This window comes from Ovis aries, chromosome 25 (genome assembly GCF_016772045.2).
Source record: "Ovis aries strain OAR_USU_Benz2616 breed Rambouillet chromosome 25, ARS-UI_Ramb_v3.0, whole genome shotgun sequence".
NCBI classification, from domain to species: domain Eukaryota; kingdom Metazoa; phylum Chordata; class Mammalia; order Artiodactyla; family Bovidae; genus Ovis; species Ovis aries.
The window spans coordinates 27473631-27499648 of record NC_056078.1 but is presented as its reverse complement, the minus strand read 5'-3'; the positions used below and the strand labels follow the sequence as shown (position 1 = coordinate 27499648).

General features: G+C 37.6%; 1 protein-coding gene across 11 annotated transcripts in view; it reads left to right on the top strand.

Annotated features, from left to right (window-relative positions):
• Positions 1-26018, top strand: part of ASCC1 (activating signal cointegrator 1 complex subunit 1) — a 116397-nt gene that overhangs the window by 23636 nt on the left and 66743 nt on the right. For all 11 annotated transcript variants that reach the window (XR_009598530.1, XM_004021448.5, XM_042240936.2 and 8 more), the window contains one exon: positions 19694-19830. Coding sequence is in view for 10 of the 11 variants with exons in the window: in XM_004021448.5 (XP_004021497.2) it covers positions 19694-19830 (137 nt within the window). In the remaining variant the exon portion in view is untranslated. The remainder of the gene's footprint in view (positions 1-19693; positions 19831-26018) is intronic.

Genomic DNA, 26018 nt, shown 5'->3' with positions numbered 1-26018 from the left:
TCATTTGAAAAGAGGCGGATGCTGGGAAAAATTGAGGGCAGGAGGAGAAGGACAGAGGATGAGATGATTGGATGGCATCACCGACTCAATGGACATGGGTTTGGGTGGACTCCGGGAGTTGGTGATGGACAGGGAGGCCTGGCATGCTGCGGTTCATGGTGTTGCAAAGAGTCGGACACGACTGAACGACTGAACTGAACTGAGTGCATTACTTTAACAGCATCAGCTTTTAGGATTTGAAATAGCTTGGATGGAATTTCATCACCTCCACTAGCTTTGTGTATAGTAGTGCTTCCAGAGGCCCACATGACTGCATATTCCAGGATGTCTGACTCTAGGTATGTGTGTGACCACACCATTGTAGTTATCTCAGTCATTAAGAGCTTTTTGGTATGGTTCTTCTGTGTATTCTTGCCAACTCTTCTTAATCCCTTCTGCTTCTGTTAGGTCCTTGTCGTTTTTGTCTTTTATTGTGCCCATCTTTGTATGAAATGTTTGATTGTTATCTCTGATTTTCTTGAAGCGATCTCTAGTCTTTCCCATTCTATTGTTTTCCTCTATTTCTTTGCATTGTTCACTTAAGACTTTTCTTGTCTCTCCTGACTATTCGCTGGAACTCTGTGTTCAGTTATGTATATCTTTTGTTTCTCCTTTGCCTTTCACTTCTTTTCTCAGCTGTGTCTGGTGCTGTAAGTAAAGTCTGATGCTGTAAAGAGGATTATTGGATAGGAACCTGGAATGTTAAGTCCATGAATCAAGGTAAATTGGAGGTGGTCAGGCAGTAGATAGCAAGAGTGAACATTGACATTTTAGGAATCAGTGGACTAAAATGGACAGGAATGGGTGAATTTAATTCAGATAACCATTGTATCTACTACTGTGGGTAAGAAATCCCTTAGAAGAAATAAGAGTAGCCATCATAGTCAGTGAAAGAGTATGAAATGCAGTATGTGGCTTCAATCCCAAAGACAACAAAATGATCTTGGTTTGTTTCCAAGGCAAACTATTCAGCATCACATTAATCCAAGTCTAGGCCCCAGCCACTAATGCTGAAGAAGATGAAGTGAAACGGTTCTGTGAAAACCTACAAGACCTTGTGGAACTAACACCAAAAAGACATGTCCTTTTCGCTGTAGGGTATTGAAATGCAAAAATTGGAAGTCAAGAGATACCTGGAATAACAGGCAAGTTTGGCCTTGGACTACAAAATGAAGCAGGGCAAAGGTTAAGAGTTTTTCCAAGAGAACATACTGGTCATAGCAAATACCCTCTTCCAACAACACAAGAGATAACTCTACACATGGACATCACCAGGTTGATTATATTCTTTGCAGCTGAAGATGGAGAACTATATACTCAGCAAAAACAAGACCTGGAGCTGACTGGGTCTCAGATTATCAGCTCCTTATTGCAAAATTCAGGCTTAAATTGAAGAAAGTAGGGAAAGCCACTAGGCCATTCAGGTATGACCTAAATCAAATCTCTTGTGATTATACAGTGGAGGTGATGAATAGATTCAAGAGATTAGATCTGGTAGACAGAGTGCCTGGAGAACTATGAATGGAGATTGGTAACATTGTAGGTTTCTGAAAAGGTTTTAAATTAGGAATTTATTTAGTCGAGTTAGAAGTATCCAGATTATCTACTTCTTGAGTATGTTTCTGTAATTTGTGTCTTTGAGAGAATTTGTTTGTTTCATCTGAAGTTTTTGAATTTCGTTGGATGGAAGTGTTAATATTTTATTATTCTTTCATGTCTGTCGCCCTGAAGTGATGTTCCCTCTTTTCTTGCTGATATCGGTAATTTGTGCCTGGTCTTTTATTCCTGATCTCTCTGGCAAGAGGTTTATCAATTGTATTGGTCTTATAACAAGAATAACAAAAAGCTTTTGGTTCCACTGATTTTTCTCTATTGTTTGTCCATTTTCTGTTTCATTGACTTCTGCTTTTATCTGTATTGTTACATTTCTTATGCCTAGCTTTGGGTTTAATTTGCTCTTTTTTTGGTTGCTTAATGTAGTAACTTAAAATTACTGATTTGAGACTTTTCTTAGTATTTTAGTGTTTTAAAAGTATTTTAAGTAAACATTTTTGAGATAATTGTCAATTCATTTGCAATTATAAGTCTTGTGATTTATTTCATCTATTTAGAAGTATGTTGTTTAGTTTTCTACATTTGGTTTTGGGTTTTTTTTTTTTTTTTTGGTTACTGTTACAGATATCTCTGTTACTGATTTACAGTTTGATTCTGTTTGTCAAATAATGTTCTGTATGATATCAGGTCTTTTAGATACATTTGTACCCCGTTTTCTGTTACAGAATATTGTCTATCTTGGTAAATGTTCTTTGTACATTTAAAAGGATGTACATTCTGATGTTTTTTAATTGATCTATAAATCTATAAATCTACCATCTAGCTGTTAGTGGTCATTGTCTTGTATATCCATATTGATTTTCTGTCTACTCGTCCTGTTAACTGCTGAGAGAGGACTGTTGAAATCTCCAACAGTAATTGTAGATTCGTCTATTCCTCCTTTCAGTTGTGTCAGTTTTTCCGTATCTTCTTGGCAGATCAGTTCCTTTATAATTATGAAGTGTCCCTCTTTATCCCTGACAGTATTCCTTGTTCTGAAGTCTACTTTTTTAGATATTAATATAGCCACTCCAGCTTTCTTTGATTTGTATTTTCCATTGTATATATATTTTTATTCTTTTACTTTCATTTATTATTTTTAAATTAATTTATTTTTGACTGTCGTGGGTCTTCGTTGATGGTTTCAGCCTTTCTCTAGTTGCAGCGAGCGGAGGCTAGTCTTTGCTGCCATGCTCAGGCTTCTCACTGTGGTAGCTTATTTTCCTGCAGAGCATGTTCTCTGGAGTGCTTAGGCTTCGGTAGTTGTGTTTTGTGGGCTCAGTAGTTGTGATGCATAGGCTTAGTTGCTCCATGGCACGTGGGATCTTAGTTCCTAGGATGAACCCATGTCCCCTGCATTGGCAGCAGATTCTTAACCACTGGACAATGAGAAAGTCCCTAAGCGGATTTCTTACAGATAGCATATAATTGATTTTTTAAAAATCTGGTCTGTCATCTCTTCCTTTTAAGTGGAATGACTAGATTGTTTACTTTTAATGTAGTTATAGACATAGGTGGGTTTAAGTCTACCATTTTGTGATTCTTTTTTTTTTGGTCTTATCTTTCCTTTGTTCATTTTTTCCTAACATTTTTTAGATTGAGGGTTTTTAAAACTTTCATTTTCTTGACACTGTTGGCTTATTAGCTACAACCATTTTATTTTTTAGTAAATGTTGATAGGTTTACAATATGTATTTAATTCATCACCTGCAAATAATATTACATAACTTAACATATAATTTAAGAATCTCACAATATGTCATTTTTTCCCTTCCTTCTGTCCTTTGTCTAATTGTCATTAATCTTGCTTCTATTTATAAACAACTTTCTGTAAGATTTCTTATAGGCTGCTGGTACTGGATACACTTTCAGTTTTTTTTTTTTTTGTATGAAATGTCTTTAATTTGTCTTTTTTGAAAGATAATTTTTACTGATTATAGGATATTTTATCTTTTGGAATGTTTTTAAAAATTATTTATTTACTTTTGATTGGAATGGACATTGGATGCTGTATCCTGCTTCTCGCTGGCATTTTCCTCAGGCTTAGCATCCACTGGTGATTCTCACCTGATGTTGCTTGCAAAATGATTCTAGCACTTGCCCTGCATTTAGTATTCAATTTTCTGCATTCATTTGTAAGCAGGAGACCTTCCTTCTCACCTTACTTTTAAATTTATTTGTTATGAGTGTGATTTCACAAATTTTATTTTCCAAGGGCTTATAATTTACTGTTGTGCTTAATTATTTTGATACTTAAATTGTCTCAGATTTATCTCGGGGTCCTCTGAAGCCTTTTCTGGGGATGCATTTTCTTTGGCCTGTATTTGTACTTTTGTTTCAGTTCTCCCATATATATGTATACATGTCTGCTTTAAAATGTCTTAATTTCTCTAAGTTCTCACCCAGTGCCTCCCCTTAGAGATTTAGTTATTCTGTTGTATTCTCCCAGTAATCTCTTGTCCCCGGTAAAAGATTTGCCATCTCCTGAGGTTCCTTTTCTCCCTCTGCAGGCAATTAACACTTCTTACAGTGGCCTCCAACTGATATACAGACTATGCTTCTGTCTCTAAGAGCACTGCAAGTTAGGCAAGACAGAAACCAGTTCCTCAGGCAGCCTCTTAATAAGCCGGAACATTGCAAACCACTTTTACTCTTCTTCTCCCCTGTTGGAGGAGCAGAAACTGGGTGGCTTCCTTCTGATCTGTTGTGATGTCCTAGGGCAGAGTATAGGGCAAGGGACAGAGAGAAAACATGAGGGTTCCTACCATTTTGAGTGCAGTTTTCCTTTGGTTAGGCATTTGTCTGGTTATTGCAGGTTCTTAACTCATCTCTAGCATTCTCCCAAAGCTACTTTCGTCCATATGTTGTTTATTTAGTGTTTCTGTCTGGGAATGAGAGTTTGATTCTTCTTTGTGATTGATCCCTCTTCCCAGTCCCTAACAGTCACTAATCTACTTTCTGTCTCTATGAATTTGCCTATACTGAATATTTGATAGAAATGGACTCATACAATATGTGGCCTTTGTCTCTGGGGCATCTTTCATTTATAATGTATTTAAGATTTATCCATGTTTTATCATGTAGTGCTACTTCATGTCTTCTAATGGCCAAGTAATATTCCATTGTATGGCTGTACCACATTTTGTTTATGCCTTCATCACTTGGTGAATATTTTGAGTTGTTTCTGCTTTGGGCTTTTGTAAATAACGCTGCTATTCATACATGTTTTCTTGTAATAATTTGTAATATTGTAAACAAGGCTGAGTTTACCATTTTTATTCATTTAATTGACCTTGATCTGATAAAATAACTCTTGCATTATGCTAGACAGTGTTCTGAATGCCTCCTTGGCTTATTTTGTGTCATCATCAGTGTTTCCCTTTGAGTTAGATATTGCTTTTCCATTTTACTTATTAAGAAACTGAAGTTTAGAGATGATAATTTTCTCAAGGTACCACAGCTAGTAGGTCCATCATGCTAAGCAGAACAGATGATGCAAAGTTGTGTAGGTCCTAGTAACGGCTGCAGTTTATACAGTCCAATAGAACAAGATAGATGAAATTGGTTCTTGGAGTCACTGTGGAAAATTATTTGAATGGAAAAAAAAAAACCATTTAGGGGCTTTCCTGGTGGTCCAGTGGTTAGGACTCTGTGCTCCCAGTGCAGGAGGCGCAGGTGCAGTCCCTGGCTGGAAGGCTAGGCTCTCACATGCTGCACATCATGGCTAAAACCAAAACCGTAACCAAAAAGCCTCCAAAAACTGTTTAAATTGAAGATCTTTTGCTTATCTGTAACCACTTGCACCAGTCTTTCAGCAAGATTTTTTCGGGCCCAACCTTGACTAGAGTTGGATAGTGATTTGCAGGGTATGGGTTTCCCTGGTGGCTCCTGCGGTAAAGAATCTGCCCACAATGCAGGAGAACTGAATTTGATCCCTGGGTCAGGAGGATCCCCTGGAGAAGGGAATGACTACTCACTCTAGTATTCTTGCCTGGTGAATTCATTCCATGGACAGAGGAGCTTAGTGGACTGTAGTTCATGAGTTCACAAAGAGTCGGACATGACTGAGCAACAGACACGTTCACTGAGCATTCAGAAAAGCTCCACGGGGTCTTCCCAGTTGTGCTTGGGTTTTTCAACTCTAAATCATATTCTGTTCCCTAATAGTTAAAAAAAGTTATCATGTGGATCAGATGTTAAAAAGAAGGACTTCTGTTCATTAGGGTTATCCATCTTCACTCCTGAATCGGGACTGAAGGAGGTGAGATTCTTTATCTTTTTAAAAATTCGTTCATATTATTAATTTTTTTCTTTCCTTGAGAAGGCGAATTTATCCTTCTTTGTAGCTGTGCCAAGTATGTGAAGTTCTTTTGGGATCTCTGAGGTGCAATAGGAATATAGGTAATGTTGAAAAAGGAATTTATTAGTTTACATTTAAATCTTGCTCTACTATATTCAGTTTCTACTGCTGTGTAATAATTTACCACAGTCTTAGCGGCTTAAAACCACACTCATCTATCATTTCGCAATATTGTAGTAGTTTTGTAGATCAGAAGACCTGGTGGACTCTATGGCATTCTCTGCATAGAGTCTCACAAGGCCAAAATCAAGGCATTGGCCAGACTGATCTCTTATCTGGAGGCCCTGGAGGAGAATCCACTTCCAGGTTCATTCACAGTGTTGTCAGATTTCAGTTCCTTGTGGCTATAGGTCTGAAGTCCCTGTTCCCTTGACATGTGGCCGTTCTTGTTTCTGTCATATCCTTTCTGTGCTTCACAACTCTGACTTGTGCCACCAGCCAGAGAATACTCTGCCTTATAAAGAGCTCATGTGTATAGATCAGGCTTACTGGGGTAATCTGCCTATATTAAGGTCAGCTGTGCCATTATATACTATAATATAATATAGTATAATCATATCAGTGATATCACATTCACAGGTTCTATCCACAGTCAAAGGGGATTCTATGAGGTTAAGGGTCTTTGAGGGTCATTCTTAGAATTCTGCCTATCATAGCTATTAATGTTCATTTTAAAACATTGTGGTGAAGGTCACATTTTTGATTCAGCAGATAACTTTTCTACTCAGGTTTCATCCTTCCCTTCCCTCACCCTTCCTAGAATTCTTTTCTTCCTTAAAATAGTGGGCCCCTTTTCTTTCTTTATTTGATAGTATGCTTGTCCTTGATCCTACCCTTGATTCTCTTAAGGAAACCCTGTATTTACCTTTTAGAATAACGTTTCCTGAAATAATTTTCTTTTCTGCTGATCAATTATATAAGAAATGTTGTTTGACTACAGACGTTAACACCATCATCCTTGTGCTTCAGCTCCCTAAGCCTGAGTATTTAATGTAGGATTTAGCTACTCACAGACATCAGAAAGGTATTTTTCATCTATGTGATCTGTAGATGAACTGCACTTTTTCACTGTTTGCTATCTTGCATTAAGATTCAAAGATGTCTTGTCTGCAAGTTCAAGAAGCATAATATATTAAAACCCTGTGTATATCTCTCAATATATCTATAGCTAGTAATGCTGCTATAATTCCATTTTATCTCACAGCAGGGTCTAGTAGAAAGCACATCAGTAATGAAAAATAGTAATTCAAAACTGTGTTCGGTGGAGCATTCTGAAAGCTTATAGATATGTCTGAAGCAACAGGGGACTTTTTCAGCTGCCTGGAGAACCTGATAGGTTATAGACCAGAAACTACATCATTCTGCTCATATTGTAGTCTGAAGGTTGACGCTAGGCAGAAATGGCTCTTGGATCTGGGGTTCATATCCTCTCCGCAAGTTAGGATAATTTTTTTCCATTTAGTAGTATTCACTGAAGAAGAAAATTTATATATAAAAGCTTTAGTGTATAATTTAGGATTTTTCATGTGTAAAGGAGCTGCGGGATTTATAATTATCTTGTGAACTAATTTAGAACGAAGACAGATAACAGGCATACCTTGGAGATATTGCAAGTTTGGTTCCAGACCGCTGCAATAAAGTGAATATTATAATAAAGTGAGTTACATGAATTTTTTGGTTTCCCGGTTTGGTGTCTTAAAGCGTATATATCTTGATTAAAAATAATGTTGTTTGAAAAATGATGCCAATAGTCTTGCTCCACTCAGAGTTGCTACAAAACCTCAATTTGTAAAAAACGTATCTGTGAAGCACAGTAAAGTGAAGCATAATTAAACAAGGTGTGTCTGTAGTTGTCTTTGATTGTAATAAAAGTTGTGAATGCCTGAGGTCTTTTGTTAGGTGGAAAAGTCAGAAAAGGAGATGTTATAATAACAGGATTCATATAGTGCACCATTTGGATGGAGATGGTGGTTGTGTTTATCTTCTATTCATTCGTTAGCTATTTTTTAAACATCTGTTATTGGCCAGACTATATATTTTATGCTAACAATGGACTTTATCTTGGATATTTACCTTTACTTTAATATGGATCCCATGTTCTAGGGGGAAAATAGTGTTCTTGTAGAAGGAGTTACAATACTGAGAGTTAAGTGCTATTAGAGGGAAGTATAGTGGGTGCCCAGAGGAGAGACTCTCCAGTGTTTGGAAAAGGCTTAATAAGGAAGGCGACACTTGAACAGTCTTGAAGGAAGACTTTTGCTGTTGTAATAATAGTACAGGTTACCATGTAGGAGATGAGAGTCTAACCTGAATAGGAGGTTTACCATTAACTCACCACTACTGTTTACGTGATCGTTGTCTTTGGGAATAAATGTAGGTTGGTAGGTGGATTGCCAGCTGGTACTTATAAGTAACTTATGGAGGAACTAGTTAAACTTTTAGAAAAGTAGGTTTGAGTACTCATTGTGCTTATCTACTTAAGAGAGATGTATCCTTTAGTGAAGGGGAGATACCCTTTGCTCCTTTTTAATTGGTAAAGATATTTAAACAATAAGTGAGAACATTCATTTTTTTCTGGTCACTGTAAAAGCTGATCCTTGAATATTTGCTCTTTGTTTTTAAGAGCCTCTCTTCTTTCCTGTAATTATGTCTGAATAGAATTTATAAGAGAGAAGAGTCAAACCCTGTTTTTAAGTTTATTCAACATAACAACATAACATATAGAGACTCTCAAATCAAAGTCAGCTTTTGTGAACATCCCTAAAGAATAGATATGACTCAGCAGAGCCTGATTAGCTCTTGGCCGTGCTTTAGAAGGAAGAGTAAAGATGGCATTTAGAGTGTTGCATAGTCACATAAAAAGCAAGAAGGGGTAAAATCTGTACTTACTACATACTACTGTGTTCCAGAGGCTTCAGCACAACCCTTGTTGTCTGTTTTAGAGATGATGAAATTGAGTGTCAGAGCAGTGACTAACTCACCTCAGGCAATATTGATAAGTGACAGAAATAGAATTTGACCCTAGGCCTATCTGGTTGCAAAACCGAATGCTCTTTTTTATGAATATATGAATAACTTTCTGCCTATATGAATAACTTTCCTATGTGAATGAGGTTTATATCATTTACCCAGGAGTGATTTTCTGGGATTTGGCCATAAAAAAGAAAATGTAATGAGCACAGGAGGAGAAGGCTTCCATACTAATTCCCTCTTTTCTTTGCATAGAATATCAGGAAGTGAATTGGTGGACACCTCACAAATACCTGTTTTGTACTTATTTATAGGTTTTGTGAGAGCATGTAAAAAATCTATGTAGAAGTTAGAAGTAAACTAGGCCATCTCCCTCATCTTACAGAGAAGGAGACCAAGGTCTAGAGAGGTGAGATGGTGCCTGATCATAGCTGGTTTATGACTGCATTGAAATTAGAACCTGAGACCCTGTATTCCAGGTTACAAGACTTGTAGCTAAATCCCAAATCTCTGTTATACCTGGAGTTCCTGGAAGATGATACATGTGAATATAATTGGAGGATTACTTTTTTGTCTGTGCCTCTCAGCATGTACTATCAAGGCAGTGTGCTGTAAATTATGTTTTGTGCTACATGTTTGGGTCATATTCATAGGCATTCTTAACTCATGTAATTGAGCATGACCTTTGGGATCTGAATCTGAGAGGCTTCCTTTCTGCTAGCTGAGAGCTCTGGCAGATGTATCTAAGTTATATCCCAACCTCAACAGATCAGTTTGAATTCTTATTGGGGCTTTTTGTTTTGTTTTTATTAATTTATTTTTAATTGGAGGATAATTGCTTTACAATGTTGTGTTGGTTTCTGCCTTACATCAACAGAAATCAGACAAAGGTATACATATGTCCTCTCCCTCTTGAACCTCCTTCCCACCTGCCACCCCATCCCACCCCTCTAGGTTGTCACAGAGCCTCCTACAGCAAATTTCCTCTGGCTATCTATTTTACATGTGATTAGGTAATGTATATATTTCAATGCTACTCTCTCAATTCATCCCACCCTCTCCATTCATCCCATCCCATCTCCATTGCTGTCCTGCAGACTTATTAGGGCTTTAAGGAAAAAAAAAAAACTTGAGCTAATCCATACTTCTCTCTATTGGCCTTTTCCCCAAGCGTGGCAATTGTTAGATTTCACTATTCCTCATTAATTGTTCATTCTGGTAGGACTGCCAGCAGTTCTGACCCCCTGGAGCCTGAGGGCTGAATTAAAAGTGAGATCAGTGAAGAGCCTGTGACTGTGTGGTTGGTGATTGCTAGTAAATCATGGAGCTGTGGGCTTCCCAGGTGGCACAATTGGTAAAGAATCCATCTGCCAATGCAGGAGGCATAAGAGATGTGGGTTCAATACTTGGATTGGGAAGATTCCCTTGGAGGAGGGCATGGCAACCCACTCCAATGTTCTTGCATGGAAAATGCCATAGACAGAGGAATTTGGTGGGCTACAGTCCATAGAGTCACAAAGAGTCGGATGTGACTGAATCAACTTAGCACGCACGTACGCTGAGTTACAGCTTGATGTTGAACTCTGAACTTGGGCTTAGGCCTGCACACAAACTTTCTGTGGAGGTAGCTTTTGCATGTATTTTTTTCCTTAGATGAGGTCTTATTTAACAAATAAAGAAACTGAGGCTCATAGATGTGGCTTAGCCGTAAAGAATACGCCCCCCACCCCCAGTAGAGATAGAACTGCCCTAGGGAATTCCTGTTACTTCACCCTTTGCTTCTGCTTGCTGGGTGGAAGGTCACCACCATTAGAATTTTCAGGCGCCAGCCTGGGTGGCCAGCCTAATGAAGTAAAATAGTTCCAGCTCCGAGTAATGGTGAACTTGGAGCAGGGCCCAATGTAATTAAGCCCCTGGAGTAAAGAATTTGTTGTTGGCCTTTATTCATTTCAGTGAAGAGGCTTGCGGGTAGGAATATGATATATTCCAAGCAAAGAAAAACAGTGACTCTAGAGATTTATGCCATTGCCTTGAAGATTGTTTGGTTCCACATTAAATTTAGATAATTCAATAAGAGAAGAGCTTTTCTTGGTAGATGGCATTGCTAGGCAGGGTAAAATTTAGGGTGTTTCTTCATTTATTTAAAAGATTGTCCGGTAGGGTTGCATATGCATTATATAATCTCCAGTATAGTTGAAGACTGTTGGAACTCCTATGACTCAGAATTCCCCCCGAGACTTCAGATTATGTGGCCTTTAGGTATCCCATCTGTTCCTTTTCTTGCTCTTTTGCGTTATCTATGTTTGGCTTCCCAGTATTTGGCATTTTTTGTGGCCAGTTAATACAAATTGACTAGAGTGGTAGGCTACCAGAGAATAAGGTAAGGGAAAAAGGTTCTTGAGCTTCTTTTTTCCAGATAGTAACACAATACATTTGTATTGTTTTTAAACCTCTAAGTGGGCTTCCCTGATAGCTCAGTTGGTAAAGAATCTGCCTGTGATGCAGGAGACCCTGGTTCCATTCCTAGGTTGGGAAGGTCTGCTGGAGAAGGGATAGGCTACCCACTCCAGTATTCTGGCCTGGAGAATTCCATGGACTGTATTAGTCCATGGGGTCTAAAAGAGTTGGACACAACTGAGTGATTTTCACTTTCAAACCTCTAAGTTTGTGGTAATTTGTTACAGTAGTGATGGGATACTATTAATTTTAAACTCACGGAAAAGTTATAAGACTGAGAAAAGTACCCTTTACTCAGATTTGCTTGTTGTTAGTATTTTACTTTATTGTTCTTTCTCTTTTTTCATTCTTTCTGAACTTCTATAAAGTGCATTGCATATGTCACGGCCCTTTACACTAATACCTCAGTATATGTTTCCTGAGAATTGGAATTCTTTTGAATAACCATGTACATCTTCCCATGTTTGAGTCATTTTTATTTCTGTGAAGTGTCTTGTTTATGTCTTTTGTCCATTGCTTAATAGCAGTAGTATTTTAGTCATTTTCCTTTGGTTTTTCGAAGTTCTTTGTATATTAGAGATATTAACCCTTTATCTGTGACATATATTATAAATATTTTCTTCTAGTGTATTGTTTGTCTTTTGACTTGCTTATATATTCTGCCATATAAAAGTTTTCTCTTTTTAAATAATCAAATTTATTTGTCTTATTCTTACTACATCTGGATTTCTAGTCTTAGTTTGAAAATCTTTTTCTGCATTTAGGTTAAAGAAGAATTTACTCATTTTTTTTACTTGTATAGTTTGTTTATTTACGTATCAGCCTTTAATTTGAAGTTTATTCTTGTGTCTGGTGCAGTGACTACATATAATTTTATTCTTTTTCCAAGTGGCTATCCAGTTGCCCTAATATGATTTATTAACAGAAATGATACTTGCTTCAGTTATTTGAGATAATACCTTACCTTCCACAAAGATTTTTGTATGTACTTGGTATTCTTAACATGTTGAAAGACCTTTGGGAATCAAATCCAGAGGGTCAACTAAGAGTTGATCAGAGGGTCAAATAAAATATTCCATGATAATTGAGTTATAGGAGAAAACTTATTTCAGGATTGCTAAGATGCTCTTAAAAAGAAAAGACATATACATTTTTTTTTACATTTTTATATTTAACAGCTTTATTGAAGTACAGTTTACATACCAAAACCCCACCCCTTTCAAGTGTATGGTTCAGTCATTTTTAGTAAATTTACAGAGTTGTACAATCATTACCATAATCTAAATGTACTTTTAGAACATTTCTGTCACTCTAAAAAGATCCCTTATGCCTAATCCCAGACAACCATCTGTCTTTCAGTCTCTATAGATCTGCCTTTTCTGGATATTTCATATAAATGGAATCATATAATATGTAGTTTTCACATCTGGCTTTTTTACTTAGGTATTATTTTTGTGGTTTATTCATATTATTACTGTTGCCCAATAGTATTTCATTGAATTTCTATACTAAATTTTGTTTATCCACTTGTCAGTTAATAAACATTTGGATTATTTCCATTTTTTGGCCTTTATAAATAATATTGCTATGATGTTCACTTACAAGTCTGTATGTGGATTCAGGCTTTCATTTCTCTCGAGTAAAGTCCTAGGAGTGAAATGTCTGGGTTGTATTGAAACTTCATGTTTAACTTTTCGAGGAACTGCCAAACTTTTCCAAAATGGCTGCATCGTTTTACACCCTCCCAGCAGTGTGCAGTTTAGTTTCTCCGCATCCTCACCAACACTTGTTATTGTCTGTCTTTTTGATAATAGTTATTACAGTGAATGTGAAGTGGTATCTCATTTTGGTTTTGATAGACTAATGATGTTCACTTCGCATATGTTTACTAGCCATTAGTATATCTTCCTTGGTGAATTATATGGATACTTTGCTCATTTTTACGTTGGATGGTGAATTTTTAAAAACTTAAAAAAATTGTATTTATCAGATTATATGATTTGCAAATATTTTTCTCCCAAATAATTTTTTTTCTCTGTGGCTACTCTTCTTACTTTCCTAATGTGTCTTTTGAAGCACAATTTTTAACTTTGATCAAGTTCAGTTAATCCTTTTTTTTCTTCTTTTATGAATTATGCTTTTGGTGCTCATATCTCAGAAAAGGCAAGTATTAAAACTACCTTTCTTTTCATGGAATTATGAGATTTGCCTTATTTTCAGGACTAGTCTGATGATCAGACCCATTTATTGTGTGAGTTTTATTGAAATGTATAAGGCCTTGCCTCTGGGTGATAGCCACATTGTTGCAGCTTTTTCAGGGCAACTGTTACTGGAGAGGCCATGTAATATTGATCAAAAGTGTAGGCTTTGGGACCTGACTACCTGGGTTTGAATTTTAGCTTCATTGCTTCCTACCAGTGTTTCTTTGGGTTAGTGGCTTTATTTCTCTTTGCCTCAGTTTTCCTCATCTGTGAACAGTGAATACTGCTACTTTGCTCACAAGGTATTTGTCTATATAAAGTTTGTAAGAAATGCTTAGGGCAGAGTAAAGGGCTTAGAAAATATTAGATCTTATTACTAGGGGATCAGTTCTAGTTTGTGATAGGGTTGTGATAGGTTGGCATCATTTGGGGGACTTTGCTTGCCTTTCTAAAATGACAGCTTCTGCCGTGAGTTACACCAGCTAGGGTTTGATAAGCATTGCGCTTAGTATTCCTCGGTACTTTTGAAGTTGATTGTTCCTTAAAATCACTTTTATTAAATGAGGCAATTTGAGTTGATGTGTAAAATCATAAAACTCTTCATCAGATATAAAAATAGGTCAAGCTCTGTTAACACTTAGAAAATGATTACTCTATTAATTCCTCTTGCCAAGACAAAATTAGTCTTAGGCAAACCAAGAATTGGGATATAAGACTATCTGCATTTGATAAATATATTCTTCTGCCTTTAGGCTGATTTAGTAGCACACAGATCAGGTTATGGGATAAGAACTTGAAATTCAGAGGTAGAATTCCTGTTTGTTCCTGTTGGAGGAGAAGATGCTCAATTTTTTTTCTTGACTTCATTTGCAAAATGAGTTTAATGAAAGTTGAGACCTAATTACCTTCAAAAGGGATACATGATTTAATAGGGGACTAATATCAGAATATATAAAGAATCCTTATAACTCAACAATAAAAAGACAGAAAATGGGCAAAGGAGATGTACAAATGTCCAACAGGGACATAAGAAGATGTTCGGCATCATTGGTCAATAGTGAAAAGCAGATCAAAACCACCTTATAGTAGAGGTAATACCATTTTATACCTACTAGGATGACTATAATGAAATTTAAAAAGGAAAATATAAAGTATTGGTGAAGGTGTAGAGAAATAGGAACCCTCATACATTGCCAGTTGGAATGTAAAATTGTTCCGTTCCTGTGGTGAACAGTTTGGTAATTCCTCAATAAGTTAAACATAGAGTTACCATAGGACCCAGCAATTCCACTCCTTAGTGTATATCCCAAAGAATTAAAATGCATGTCAACATGAAGTGAAGTGAAGTGAAGTCACTCAGTCGCGTCCGACTCTTTGCGACCCCATGGACTGTAGCCTATCAGGCTCCTTCATCCATGGAGTTTTCCAGGCAAGAGTGCTGGAGTGGCTTGCCATTTCCTTCTCCAGGGGATCTTCCCTACCCAGGAATTGAACCCGGGTCTCCCGCATTGCAGGCAGATACTTTGCCGTCTAAGCCACCAGGGATGCCCATGTCAACATGAAACTTGTACACAAATGTTTTCTTTTTAATATAAATATACTTATTTTAATTGGAGGCTAATTACTTTATAATATTGTATTGGTTTTGCCATACATTGACATGAATCTGCTACGGGTGTACATGTGTTCCCCATCCTGAACCTCCCTCCCCATCCCATCCCTCTGGGTCATCCCAGTGCACCAGCCCGGAGCACCCTGTATCATGCATTGAACCTGGACTGGCGATTCGTTTCACATATGATATTATACATGTTTCAATGCCATTCTCCCAAATCATCCCACCCCTGCCCTCTCCCACAGAGTCCAAAAGACTGTTCTATACATCTGTGTCTCTTTTGCTATCTCACATACAGGGTTATCATTACCATCTTTCTAAATTCCATATATATGCATTATTATACTGTATTTGTGTTTTTCTTTCTGGCTCACTTCACTCTGTATAATCGGCTCCAGTTTAATCCACCTCATTAGAACTGATTCAAATGTATTCTTTTTAATGGCTGAGTAATACTCCATTGTGTATATGTACCACAGCTTTCTTATCTATTCGTCTGCTGATGGGTATCTAGGTTGCTTCCAAGTCCTGGCTATTATAAACAGTGCTGCGATGAACATTGGGGTACATGTGTCTGTTTCAATTCTGGTTTCTTGGGCGTGTATGCCCAGCAGTGGGATTGCTGGGTCATAATGCAGTTCTATTTCCAGTTTTTTAAGGAATCTCCACACTGTTCTCCATAGTGGCTGTACTAGTTTGCATTCCCACCAACAGTGTAAGAGGGTTCCCTTTTCTCCACACCCTCTCCAGCATTTATTGCTTGTAGACTTTTGGATTGCAGCCATTCTGACTGGCATGAAATGGTATCTCATTGTGGTTTTGATTTGCATTTCTCTGATAATGAGTGCTGTTGAGCATCTTTTCATGTGTTTGTTAGCCATCTGTATGTCTTCTTTGGAGAAATGTCTGTTTAGTTCTTTGGCCCATTTTTTTATTGGGTTGTTTATTTTTCTGGAATTGAGCTGCAGGAGTTGCTTGTGTATTTTGGAGATGAATTCTTTGTCAGTTGCTTCATTTGCTATTATTTTCTCCCATTCTGAAGGCTGTCTTTTCACCTGTTTATAGTTTCCTTTGTTGTGCAGAAGCTTTTAATTTTAATTATGTCCCATTTGTTTATTTTTGCTATTATTTCTGTACTCTGGGAGGTGGGTCATAGAGGATCCTGCTGTGATTTATATCAGAGAGTGTTTTGCCTATGTTCTCCTCTAGAAGTTTTTGGTTTCTGGTCTTTCATTTAGATCTTTAATCCGTTTTGACTTTATTTTTGTGTATGGTGTTAGAAAGTGTTATAGTTTCATTCTTTTACAAGTGGTTGACCAGTTTTCCCAGCACTTGTTAAAGAGATTGTCTTTTCTCCATTGTATATTTTTGCCTCCTTTGTCAAAAGATAAGGTGTCCATAGGTGCATGGATTTATCTCTGGGCTTTCTACTTTGTTCCATTGATCTATATTTCTTTGTGCCAGTACCATACTGTCTTGATGACTGTGGCTTTATAGTATAGTCTGAAGTCAGGCAGGTTGATTCCTCCAGTTCCATTCTTCTTTCTCAAGATTGCTTTGGCTATTTGAGGTTTTCTGTATGTCCATACAAATTGAAATTATTTGTTCTAGCTCTGTGAAAAATACCGTCGGTAGCTTGATATAGGGATTCCATTGAATCTATAGATTGCTTTGGGTAGTATACTCGTTTTCACTATATTGATTCTTTCGATCCATTAAGACAGTATATTTCTCCATCTATTAGTGTCCTCTTTGATTTCTTTCACCAGTGTTTTATAGTTCTCTTTATATAGGTCTTTTGTTTCTTTAGGTAGATATATTCCTAAGTATTTTATTCTTTTCGTTGCAATGGTGAATGGAATTGTTTCCTTAATTTCTCTGTTTTCTCATTATTAGTGTATAGGAATGCAAGGGATTTCTGTGTGTTGATTTTATGTCCTGCAACTTTACTATATTCATTGATTAGCTCTAGTAATTTTCTGGTGGAGTCTTTAGGGATTTCTATGTAGAGGATAATGTCATCTGCAAACAGTGAGAGTTTTACTTCTTTTCCAATTTAGATTCCTTTTATTTCCTTTTCTGCTCTGATTGCTGTGGCCAAAACTTCCAAAACTATGTTGAATAGTAGTGGTGAGAGTGGGCATCCTTGTCTTGTTCTTGACTTTAGGGGAAATGCTTTCAATTTTTCACCATTGAGGATGTTTGCTGTGGGTTTGTCATATATAGCTTTTATTATATTGAGGTATGTTCCTTCTGTTCCTGCTTTCTGGAGGGTTTTTTTTTTTAATCATAAATGGATGTTGAATTTTGTCAAAGGCTTTCTCTGCATCTATTGAGATAATCATATAGTTTTTATTTTTCGATTTGTTAATGTGATGCATTACATTGATTGATTTGTGGATACTGAAGAATCCTTGCCTCCCTGTGATAAAGCCCACTTGGTCATGATGTATGATCGTTTTAATGTGTTGTTGGATTCTGTTTGCTAGAATTTTGTTAAGGATTTTTGCATCTATGTTCATCAGTGATCACAAATGTTTTTTAAAGCAGCATTATTCATAATACTAGCCAAAAGATGGAATCAACCCTAATGACCATCAAGAGTTAAATGGATGATCAAATTGTGTTATATGCATACACTGGAATATTATTTAGCCATTAAAAGAAATGAAGTACTGATATATGCTTCAACTTGAATGAGGTTTGAAAGCATGCTAAGTGAAAGAAGCCAGATGCAAAGGTTGTATGTAGTATGATTTATTTTATTTGCCATGTCCAGAGTACCAAACTCCAAAGAGATAAAAAGCAAACTAGAGGTTACCAGAGGATAAGCGATGAGAAATAATAGAGTGATTATTTAGTAAGTATGAAGTATTTTTATGGGGTGCTGAAAAAGTTTTGAAACTAAAGAGAGCTGGCAGTTGTACAACATTGTGAATACGCTAAATACAACTCGATTGTCATCCTAAAATGGTTAGTTGTATGCTAAGTGAATTTTATGTCTTTTTAAAAGTGGCAGTGGGGTTCATAAATATATTTACTTTTTCTGCTTTCAGAGACAAAAGTTTTAAGTGCAAGGAATGATGATGCCAGAAAAGGATGACCATATTTGATGTGGCAACTCTGGTGTCTAGATATTTCTCTAAATTCATTTTTCATCTGTCTTTGCTTGGGGACAGTTTGTTCTTAACACAATATTTTACCTATAAGTACTGCAATGTCTGCTAAGATAAAAACTGTCTTTTATAAAGAGTATATTATCTTTGGGTAAGGCCATAAGGGGCCCAGTTGCTCTGAACTAATTAAAAGCCGATGAGGAACAAAAGATTATTAGAATCTATAATTTGGTAGCATTCTGTTTTTCCTGGACATACCATTTTGTCAGGTTGCCAGTTCAGTTTTTAAAAAATACTACTTATTGAAGTGAAATTCATTTAACATAAAATTAACCATTTTAAAATTAATGATTCAGTGGCATTTTGTACATTAGCCGTATTGTGCAACTACCAATTCTGTAATATTTCAAATGTTTTTATCACCCCTAAAGGGAATCCCATACCCTTGATACACATCCTTGCCAACACTTGTTGTTTTCCACTCTTTCGATTATAACCAGCATGATGGGTGTGAAATGGCACCTCCCTTGCATTTTGAGTTGCATTTCCCTTAATGGCTGAAGACACCGAGCATCTTCATGTAGTCGTTAGCCATTTGTATTTCTTCTTCGGAGAAATGTCTACTCGAGTCCATTTTCCGTTTTTTAAATTGAGTTGTCTTTTAGTTGTTGAGCTATGTAAGTGTTCTTTATATATTATGCATACTGTATGACCCTTATCAGGTATACAGTTTACAAATATTTCTCCCATTCTTTAGGTTGTCTTTTTTACTTTCTTGATACTCCTTTGATAGACAAAAGTTTTAAAGTGTGAAGTTTGATTTATCTAATTTTTCTTTTGTTGCCATACTACTGGTGTCATATCTAAGAATCCATTGCCAAATCCAAGGGGTCATGAAGATTTTCCTGTCTTCTAGGAGTTTAGTGTGGAGAAGGCAATGGCAACCCACTCCAGTACTCTTGCCTGGAAAATCCCATGGATGGAGGACCCTGGTGGGTTGCTGTCTCTGGGGTCGCACAGAGTCGGACATGACTGAAGCGACTTAGCAGCAGCAGCAGTGTGATTATATGGTTTTTGGCTCCTATATCATTGATCCATTTTGATATAGGTTTTGTATATAGTATGAGGTATGGGTTCAACTTCATTCTTTTGCATGTAGGTATTCAGTTTTCCCAATATCATTTGTTGAAGAGACTCTTCTTTTCCCACTAAATTGTCCTGGCACCCTGGTTGAAAAGTCAGTTGGTCATGGATGTGTGAGTTTATTTCTTTCTGCTCAGTTCTGTCATGCCATTTAGTTTTGTATGGGCTGAGTTTCTTGTTTTTCTCCCTTTGATAACAGGATCATGGGGTTGATAGCAGCATTTTCCAGAACCCTAAAAAGCTCCACCTAACTATTGGGATGTTGGTGCTTTTGAGTGAGCAAGAGATCCAGCAGACATGTGAGATGCTACAGCAGTGTAAAGAGGAATTCATTGAGTGAGTAATCCAGAGGAGTGGGAAGGGTGGTTGCCCTGTACTGGTCTTTTTCTCTGGTATCATAGACTTGTTTTTGGCTTAGGGAACTGGGTGACATGGGAACAAGATTTATTGACTGACCCATTTGTAACACTTACCATTGGATTTCTTGTGTGAAAGGTTTAAAGTGGATTTAAAGCATATATTTACAAATTTGTATGGAAAGGCTCTACCTTAAATTTTGCTAATTCACTAAGTAGTTTTTATTCTTTAACAGGACATCCCACTCCTTTGTCAAAAAAGAAATTCTCTTCATTATGTGTGTGAGTGTATTAGTTTTCTGTGCTGCTGTAATATATTACTGCAAGATTGGGATCTTAAAAAGACACAAATTTATAATCTATAGTTCTGTGGGGCAGAAGTCTGATACAGGATTTACTGAGCTATTATCAAGTTACTGTCAGGGTTGTGTTCCTTTCTGGAGGCTGCAGGGGAGAATCTGTGTGCTTGCCTTTGAAGTCCTGTTTTTAGAGGCCACCTCATTCCTTGGTTAGTAGCCTCCTTCCTCCTTCAGCACTAACAACGTTGCATCTGTTTGGCCCTCCGTCTGTTGTCACATCTCTCTCTCTGGCCATAGCAGGTACAGGTTGTCTGCTTTTAAGGATGCGTGTGATTTAATTTTCTGCAGGTAATGCAGAAAAATCTCCCCAGCTCAAATTCCTTAGCCTTAATCACATGTGCAAAACCATCTTTGCTGTCTTTGAACTAGTGTATTTACAAGTCCAAAGAGTAGAACACGGGCATCTTTGGAGGCTCTTACTATGTTTACCACAGTTACTCAGACATTATAAGATGATTCCTTAGGAGAGTCTTCATTGTATTTCAGAAATGCAGAAGACTTTTTCTTTTTTTTCAAATAGAGGTAATTTTGTTTGAGTCAATAAGGATACCAAAAACTATCCAAGCAGTCTGGACAGGGAGAACATTGCTGTGCTGATGGCTGACTTCTTATTCTTTTGTACTGTAATATTTTAACTTGTATGTACATCTGACATAACAGCTCTGTTTCAAAGGATCATCTCTCCCCACTGACCCCTTCCTTTACTCTTTTCACATAAGATTGATGCAGAACAAGAGCAATTTGAAAATTTACTCACTTGAACAATTTTATTTTTGTGCAGTTATAAAATACAGTTCAGTTCAGTTACTCAGTCGTGTCTGACTCTTTGCGATCCCATGAATCGCAGCCCGCCAGGCCTCCCTGTCCATCACCAACTCCTGGAGTCTACTCGAACTCATATCCATCAGTCAGTGATGCCATCCAGCCATCTCATCCTCTGTCGTCCCCTTCTCCTCCTGCCCCCCAATCCCTCCCAGCATCAGGGTCTTTTCCAGTGAGTGAACTCTTCGCATGAAGTGGCCAAAGTATTGGAGTTTCAGCTTTAGCATCAGTCCTTCCAGTGAACACCCAGCACTGATTTCCTTTAGTATAGACTGGTTGGACCTCCTTGCAGTCCAAGGGACTCTCTAGAGTCTTCTCCAATACCACAGTTCAAAAGCATCAATTCTTCGGTGCTCAGCTTTCTTCACTGTCCAACTTTCACATCCATAATGACCACTGGAAAAAACCATAGCCTTGACTAGACAGACCTTTGTTGTCTGCTTTTCAATATGCTATCTAGGTTGGTCATAACTTTCTTTCGAAGCAATAAGCATCTTTTAATTTCATGGCTACAGTCACCATCTGCAGTGATTTTGGAGCCCCCCAAAATAAAGTCTGACACTGTGTCCCAATCTATCTGCCATGAAGTGATGGGACCAGATGCCATGATCTTAGTTTTCTGAATGTTGAGCTTTAAGCCAACATTTTCACTCTCCTCTTTCACTTTCATCAAGAGGCTTTTTAGTTCCTCTTCACTTTCTTCCATAAGAGTGGTGTCATCTGCATATCTGAGGTTATTGGTATTTCTCCCGGCAATCTTGATTCCAGCTTGTGCTTTTTCCAGCTCAGTGTTTCTCATGAAGTACTCTGCATAGAAGTTAAATAAGCAGGGTGACAGTATACAGCCTTGACGTACTCCTTTTCCTATTTGGAACCAGTCTGTTGTTCCACGTCCAGTCCTAACTGTTGCTTCCTGACCTGCATATAGGTTTCTCAAGAGGCAGGTCAGGTGTTCTGGTATTCCCATGTCTTTCAGAATTTTCCACAGTTTATTGTGATCCACACAGTCAAAGGCTTTGGCATAGTCAATAAATGAGAAATAGATGTTTTTTTGGAACTTTCTTACTTTTTTGATGATCCAGCGGATGTTGGCAATTTGATCTCTGGTTTCTCTGCCTTTTCTAAAACCAGCTTGAACATCTGGAAGTTCACGGTTTACGTATTGCTGAAGTCTGGCTTGGAGAATTTTGACATTACTTTACTAGCGTGTGAGATGAGTGCAATTGTGCGATAGTTTGAGTATTCTTTGGTATTGCCTTTCTTTGGGATTGGAATGAAAACTGACCTTTTCCAGTCCTGTGGCCACTGCTGAGTTTTCCAAATTTGCTGACATATTGAGTGCAGCACTTTTACAGCATCATCTTTCAGGATTTGAAATAGCTCAACTGGAATTCCATCACCTCCACTAGCTTTGTTTGTAGTGATACTTTCTAAGGCCCACTTGACTTCACATTCCAAGATGTCTGGCTCTAGGTGAGTGATCACACCATCGTGATTATCTGGGTCATGAAGATCTTTTTTGTACAGTTCTTCTGTGTATTCTTGCCACCTCTTCTTGATATCTTCTGCTTCTGTTAGGTCCCTACCATTTCTGTCCTTTATCGAGCCCATCTTTGCGTGAAATGTTCCCTTGGTATCTCTAATTGAAGAGATCTCTAGTCTTCCCCATTCTGTTGCTTTCCTCTATTTATTTGCATTGATCTCTGAGGAAGGCTTTCTTATCTCAGTTTGGTATTCTTTGGAACTCTGCATTCAGATGCTTATATCTTTCCTTTTCTCCTTTGCTTTTCGCTTCCCTACTTTTCACAGCTATTTGTAAGGCCTCCTCAGACAGCCATTTTGCTTTTTTGCATTTCTTTTCCATGGGGATGGTCTTGATCCCTGTTTCCTTGGTCCATAGTTCATCAGGCACTGTGTCTATCTAATCTAGTCCCTTAAATCTATTTCTCACTTCCATTGTATAATCATAAGGGATTTGATTTAGGTCATACCTGAATGGTCTAGTGGTTTTCCCTACTTTCTTCAATTTACGTCTGAATTTGGCAATAAGGAGTTCATGATCTGAGCCACAGTCAGCTCCCACTCTTTTTTTCGCTGACTATATAGAGCTTCTCCATCTTTGGCTGCAAAGAATATAATCAATCTGATTTTGGTGTTGACCATCTGATGATGTCCATGTGTAGAGTCTTCTCTTGTGTTGTTGGAAGAGAGTGTTTGCTATGAGCAGTGCATTCTCTTGGCAAAACTCTATTAGCCTTTGCCCTGCTTCATTCTCTACTCCAAGGCCAAATTTGTCTGTTACTCCAGGTGTTTCTTGACTTCCTACTTTTGCATTCCAGTCCCCTGTACTGAAAAGGACATCTTTTTTGGGTGTTAGTTCTAAAAGGTCTTGCAGGTCTTCATAGAATCGTTCAACTTCAGCTTCTTCAGCATTACTGGTTGGAGCATAGGCTTGGATTATCGTGATATTGAGTGGTTTGCCTTGGAAACAAACAGCGATCATGAAATACAGGTCCCATCTTATTCTGATGTGGTCTTGTAGAAATGGGCTACCTGATTCATTGGGTAAAACAAGGTAAAATGTTGTATATATAAGGAGATCCAACCAGTCCATCCTAAAGAAAATCAGTCCTGAATATTCATTGGAAAGATGGTTGCTGAAGCTGAAATTCCAGTACTTTGGCCACCTGATGCGAAGAACTGACTCATTTAAAAAGACCCTGATGCTGAGAAAGATTGAAGGCAGGAAGAGAAGGGCATGACAGAGGATGAGATGGCTGGATGGCACCACTGACTCAATGGACATGAGTTTGAGTGAACTCAGGGAGTTGGCGATGGACAGGGAGATCTTGCGTTCTGCAGTCCATGGGGTTGCAAAGAGTCGGACACGACTGAGCCACTGAACTGAACTGATATTGTATATGAAACTGTAATACAGAGACTTATCTGTCAGCCAGTTCTCATTTTTTCCATTAATTATTTTGAAGACAAAATATTTTTCTTGAACAAAATCATAAGCTGATCAGGTTTGCAGCTACCTGTTCTTTCTGAATTTCAAACAGCAAGGAATACTTTGTCTTCTTGTTTGCTCAGTGATGGAAATAACTATTTTCTCTCTTATCTTACTTGAAATTCAGAATAACTTGATGTTTGTATTTAGATATTTATAGTTTTTCTTGCATAAAATAAAACTTTATGCTTTATGAAGCAGAGCCACTTTACCTTGTTTAAGATAAAATACTTCTGATACTTTAACTTCCCAGATTACTTTTTGTTAAATAGAACTGGAAGCAGCTGCAATTTTTGGCTGCCATTAGGATAATCCTGCTAAGAAAAAAATTAAAGGCAGATAAAATATTTGTTTAAAGAAGTATTTGTTTTTTTTACTTTATGAAAATCAGGTCACAGGATTTTAACCATGGAAGCTTTATCCTGAGCTATGTGAGGATTTAGCTGAGTTCTTCCCTTTATGTCTGTTGGTGCCTTTTGTGACTAAATGCCAAATCTGAACCCTTTAAGCATGTCAGGGTTGGTGTGCATAGGGAATGAAGAGCATCCTTAATAGTTACTAAGAATTTTTGACATGACAGGATGAAAACAGTAATTGTAGATTTTCAAATTCAGCAAAGCTTTTGAAATAGGACACATTACCCTGCCAAAAATCTGCAGTGCAGGCAAAAATTTTTTGAAGATGCTCTTTTCAAAAAGCTGAAAAGATTTGAAACCAACAAGTAAAGCAAGCCTTTCCAGCTGCCTTCTCTTACCTTCTCTGCCACATACACTTGTTTAAAAAGTATATAGTGCAAAATTAATTTACCTGATTGGCTAGGGGGACGATAATCAGTATTGGTTGTTTGTCACGATATGCCTGATTTTCCTAAAAGAAAGAAAAGTGAAAGTGAAGTCACTCAGTCATGTCCAACTCTTTGCGACTCCATGGACTGTAGCCTACCAGGCTTTTCCGTCCATGGGATTTTCCAGGCAAGAGTACTGGAGTGGGCTGCCATTTCCTTCTCCAGGGGATCTTCCTGACCGAGGGATCGAACCCTGGTCTCCTGCATTGCAGACAGATGCTTTACTGTCTGAGCCACCAGGGAAGCCTGAGTACTTCTAACAAAGCCCTGGTGTAAATTGCATCATCTACCTTCTTTTTCTTCACTGTTCTTGACCTTTGATCTCAATCTTTGCACTTGGTATGCTTCGAGAAAATGTCAGTAAATAATGGCATTTCTAACTGGAGCCTTTTATGATGTAAAGATTTCAAATTAAAATATAAAAATGGGAAACATTGGGAATGAATTTATGGTTGTTCAGGCACTCAGTCTTGTCCTACTCTTTGCGACCCCATGGACTGAAGCACATCAGGCTTCCCTGTCCTTCACCATCTCTTGGAGCTTACTCAAAACTCATGTCCATTGAGTCAGTGATGCCATCTAACCATCTGGTCCTCTGTTGTCCCCTTCTGCCTTCAATTTTTCAGATAACATGCTGTAGCTTAATTTGATGGCTTTTTAAATTGAGGTATTAAATAAATGTGGCTGTATTGGAATTTAATTAAAACTGTAGTGATATATAAATATTCTAAAGAAATGGGTGGTTGAACATTTATTTCAAATTTGGGGGTGATAATTGAGTTTAAGGGATGTTACTTGGCTAGTAATAGAATTTTGATTTCAGTTCTTAAGCTTGAGGCTCATGTAGCTGTGTCGATTTCAGGTGAATTATTCACAGTGTTCAGTAAGCACTGATGCTCAAATATGTCCCTTGTGACTTTTCTTCGTGAGATGTGAAACATAAACAGTGCAGTGGTTCTGAGTATACAATCTGGCAAATATGCAGCTTTTCTTAGCTCCTGTATCACTCAGCTCACACCTGAATGTTCCCAGTAGGCCTGAAGTAAAACCAAATAAGTTAAAAAGGGAGGAGAATGAGGAGAGAAGAAAAGGAAAAATACCCATGGGCAAATGTTCCCGATTATTGCCTTGGA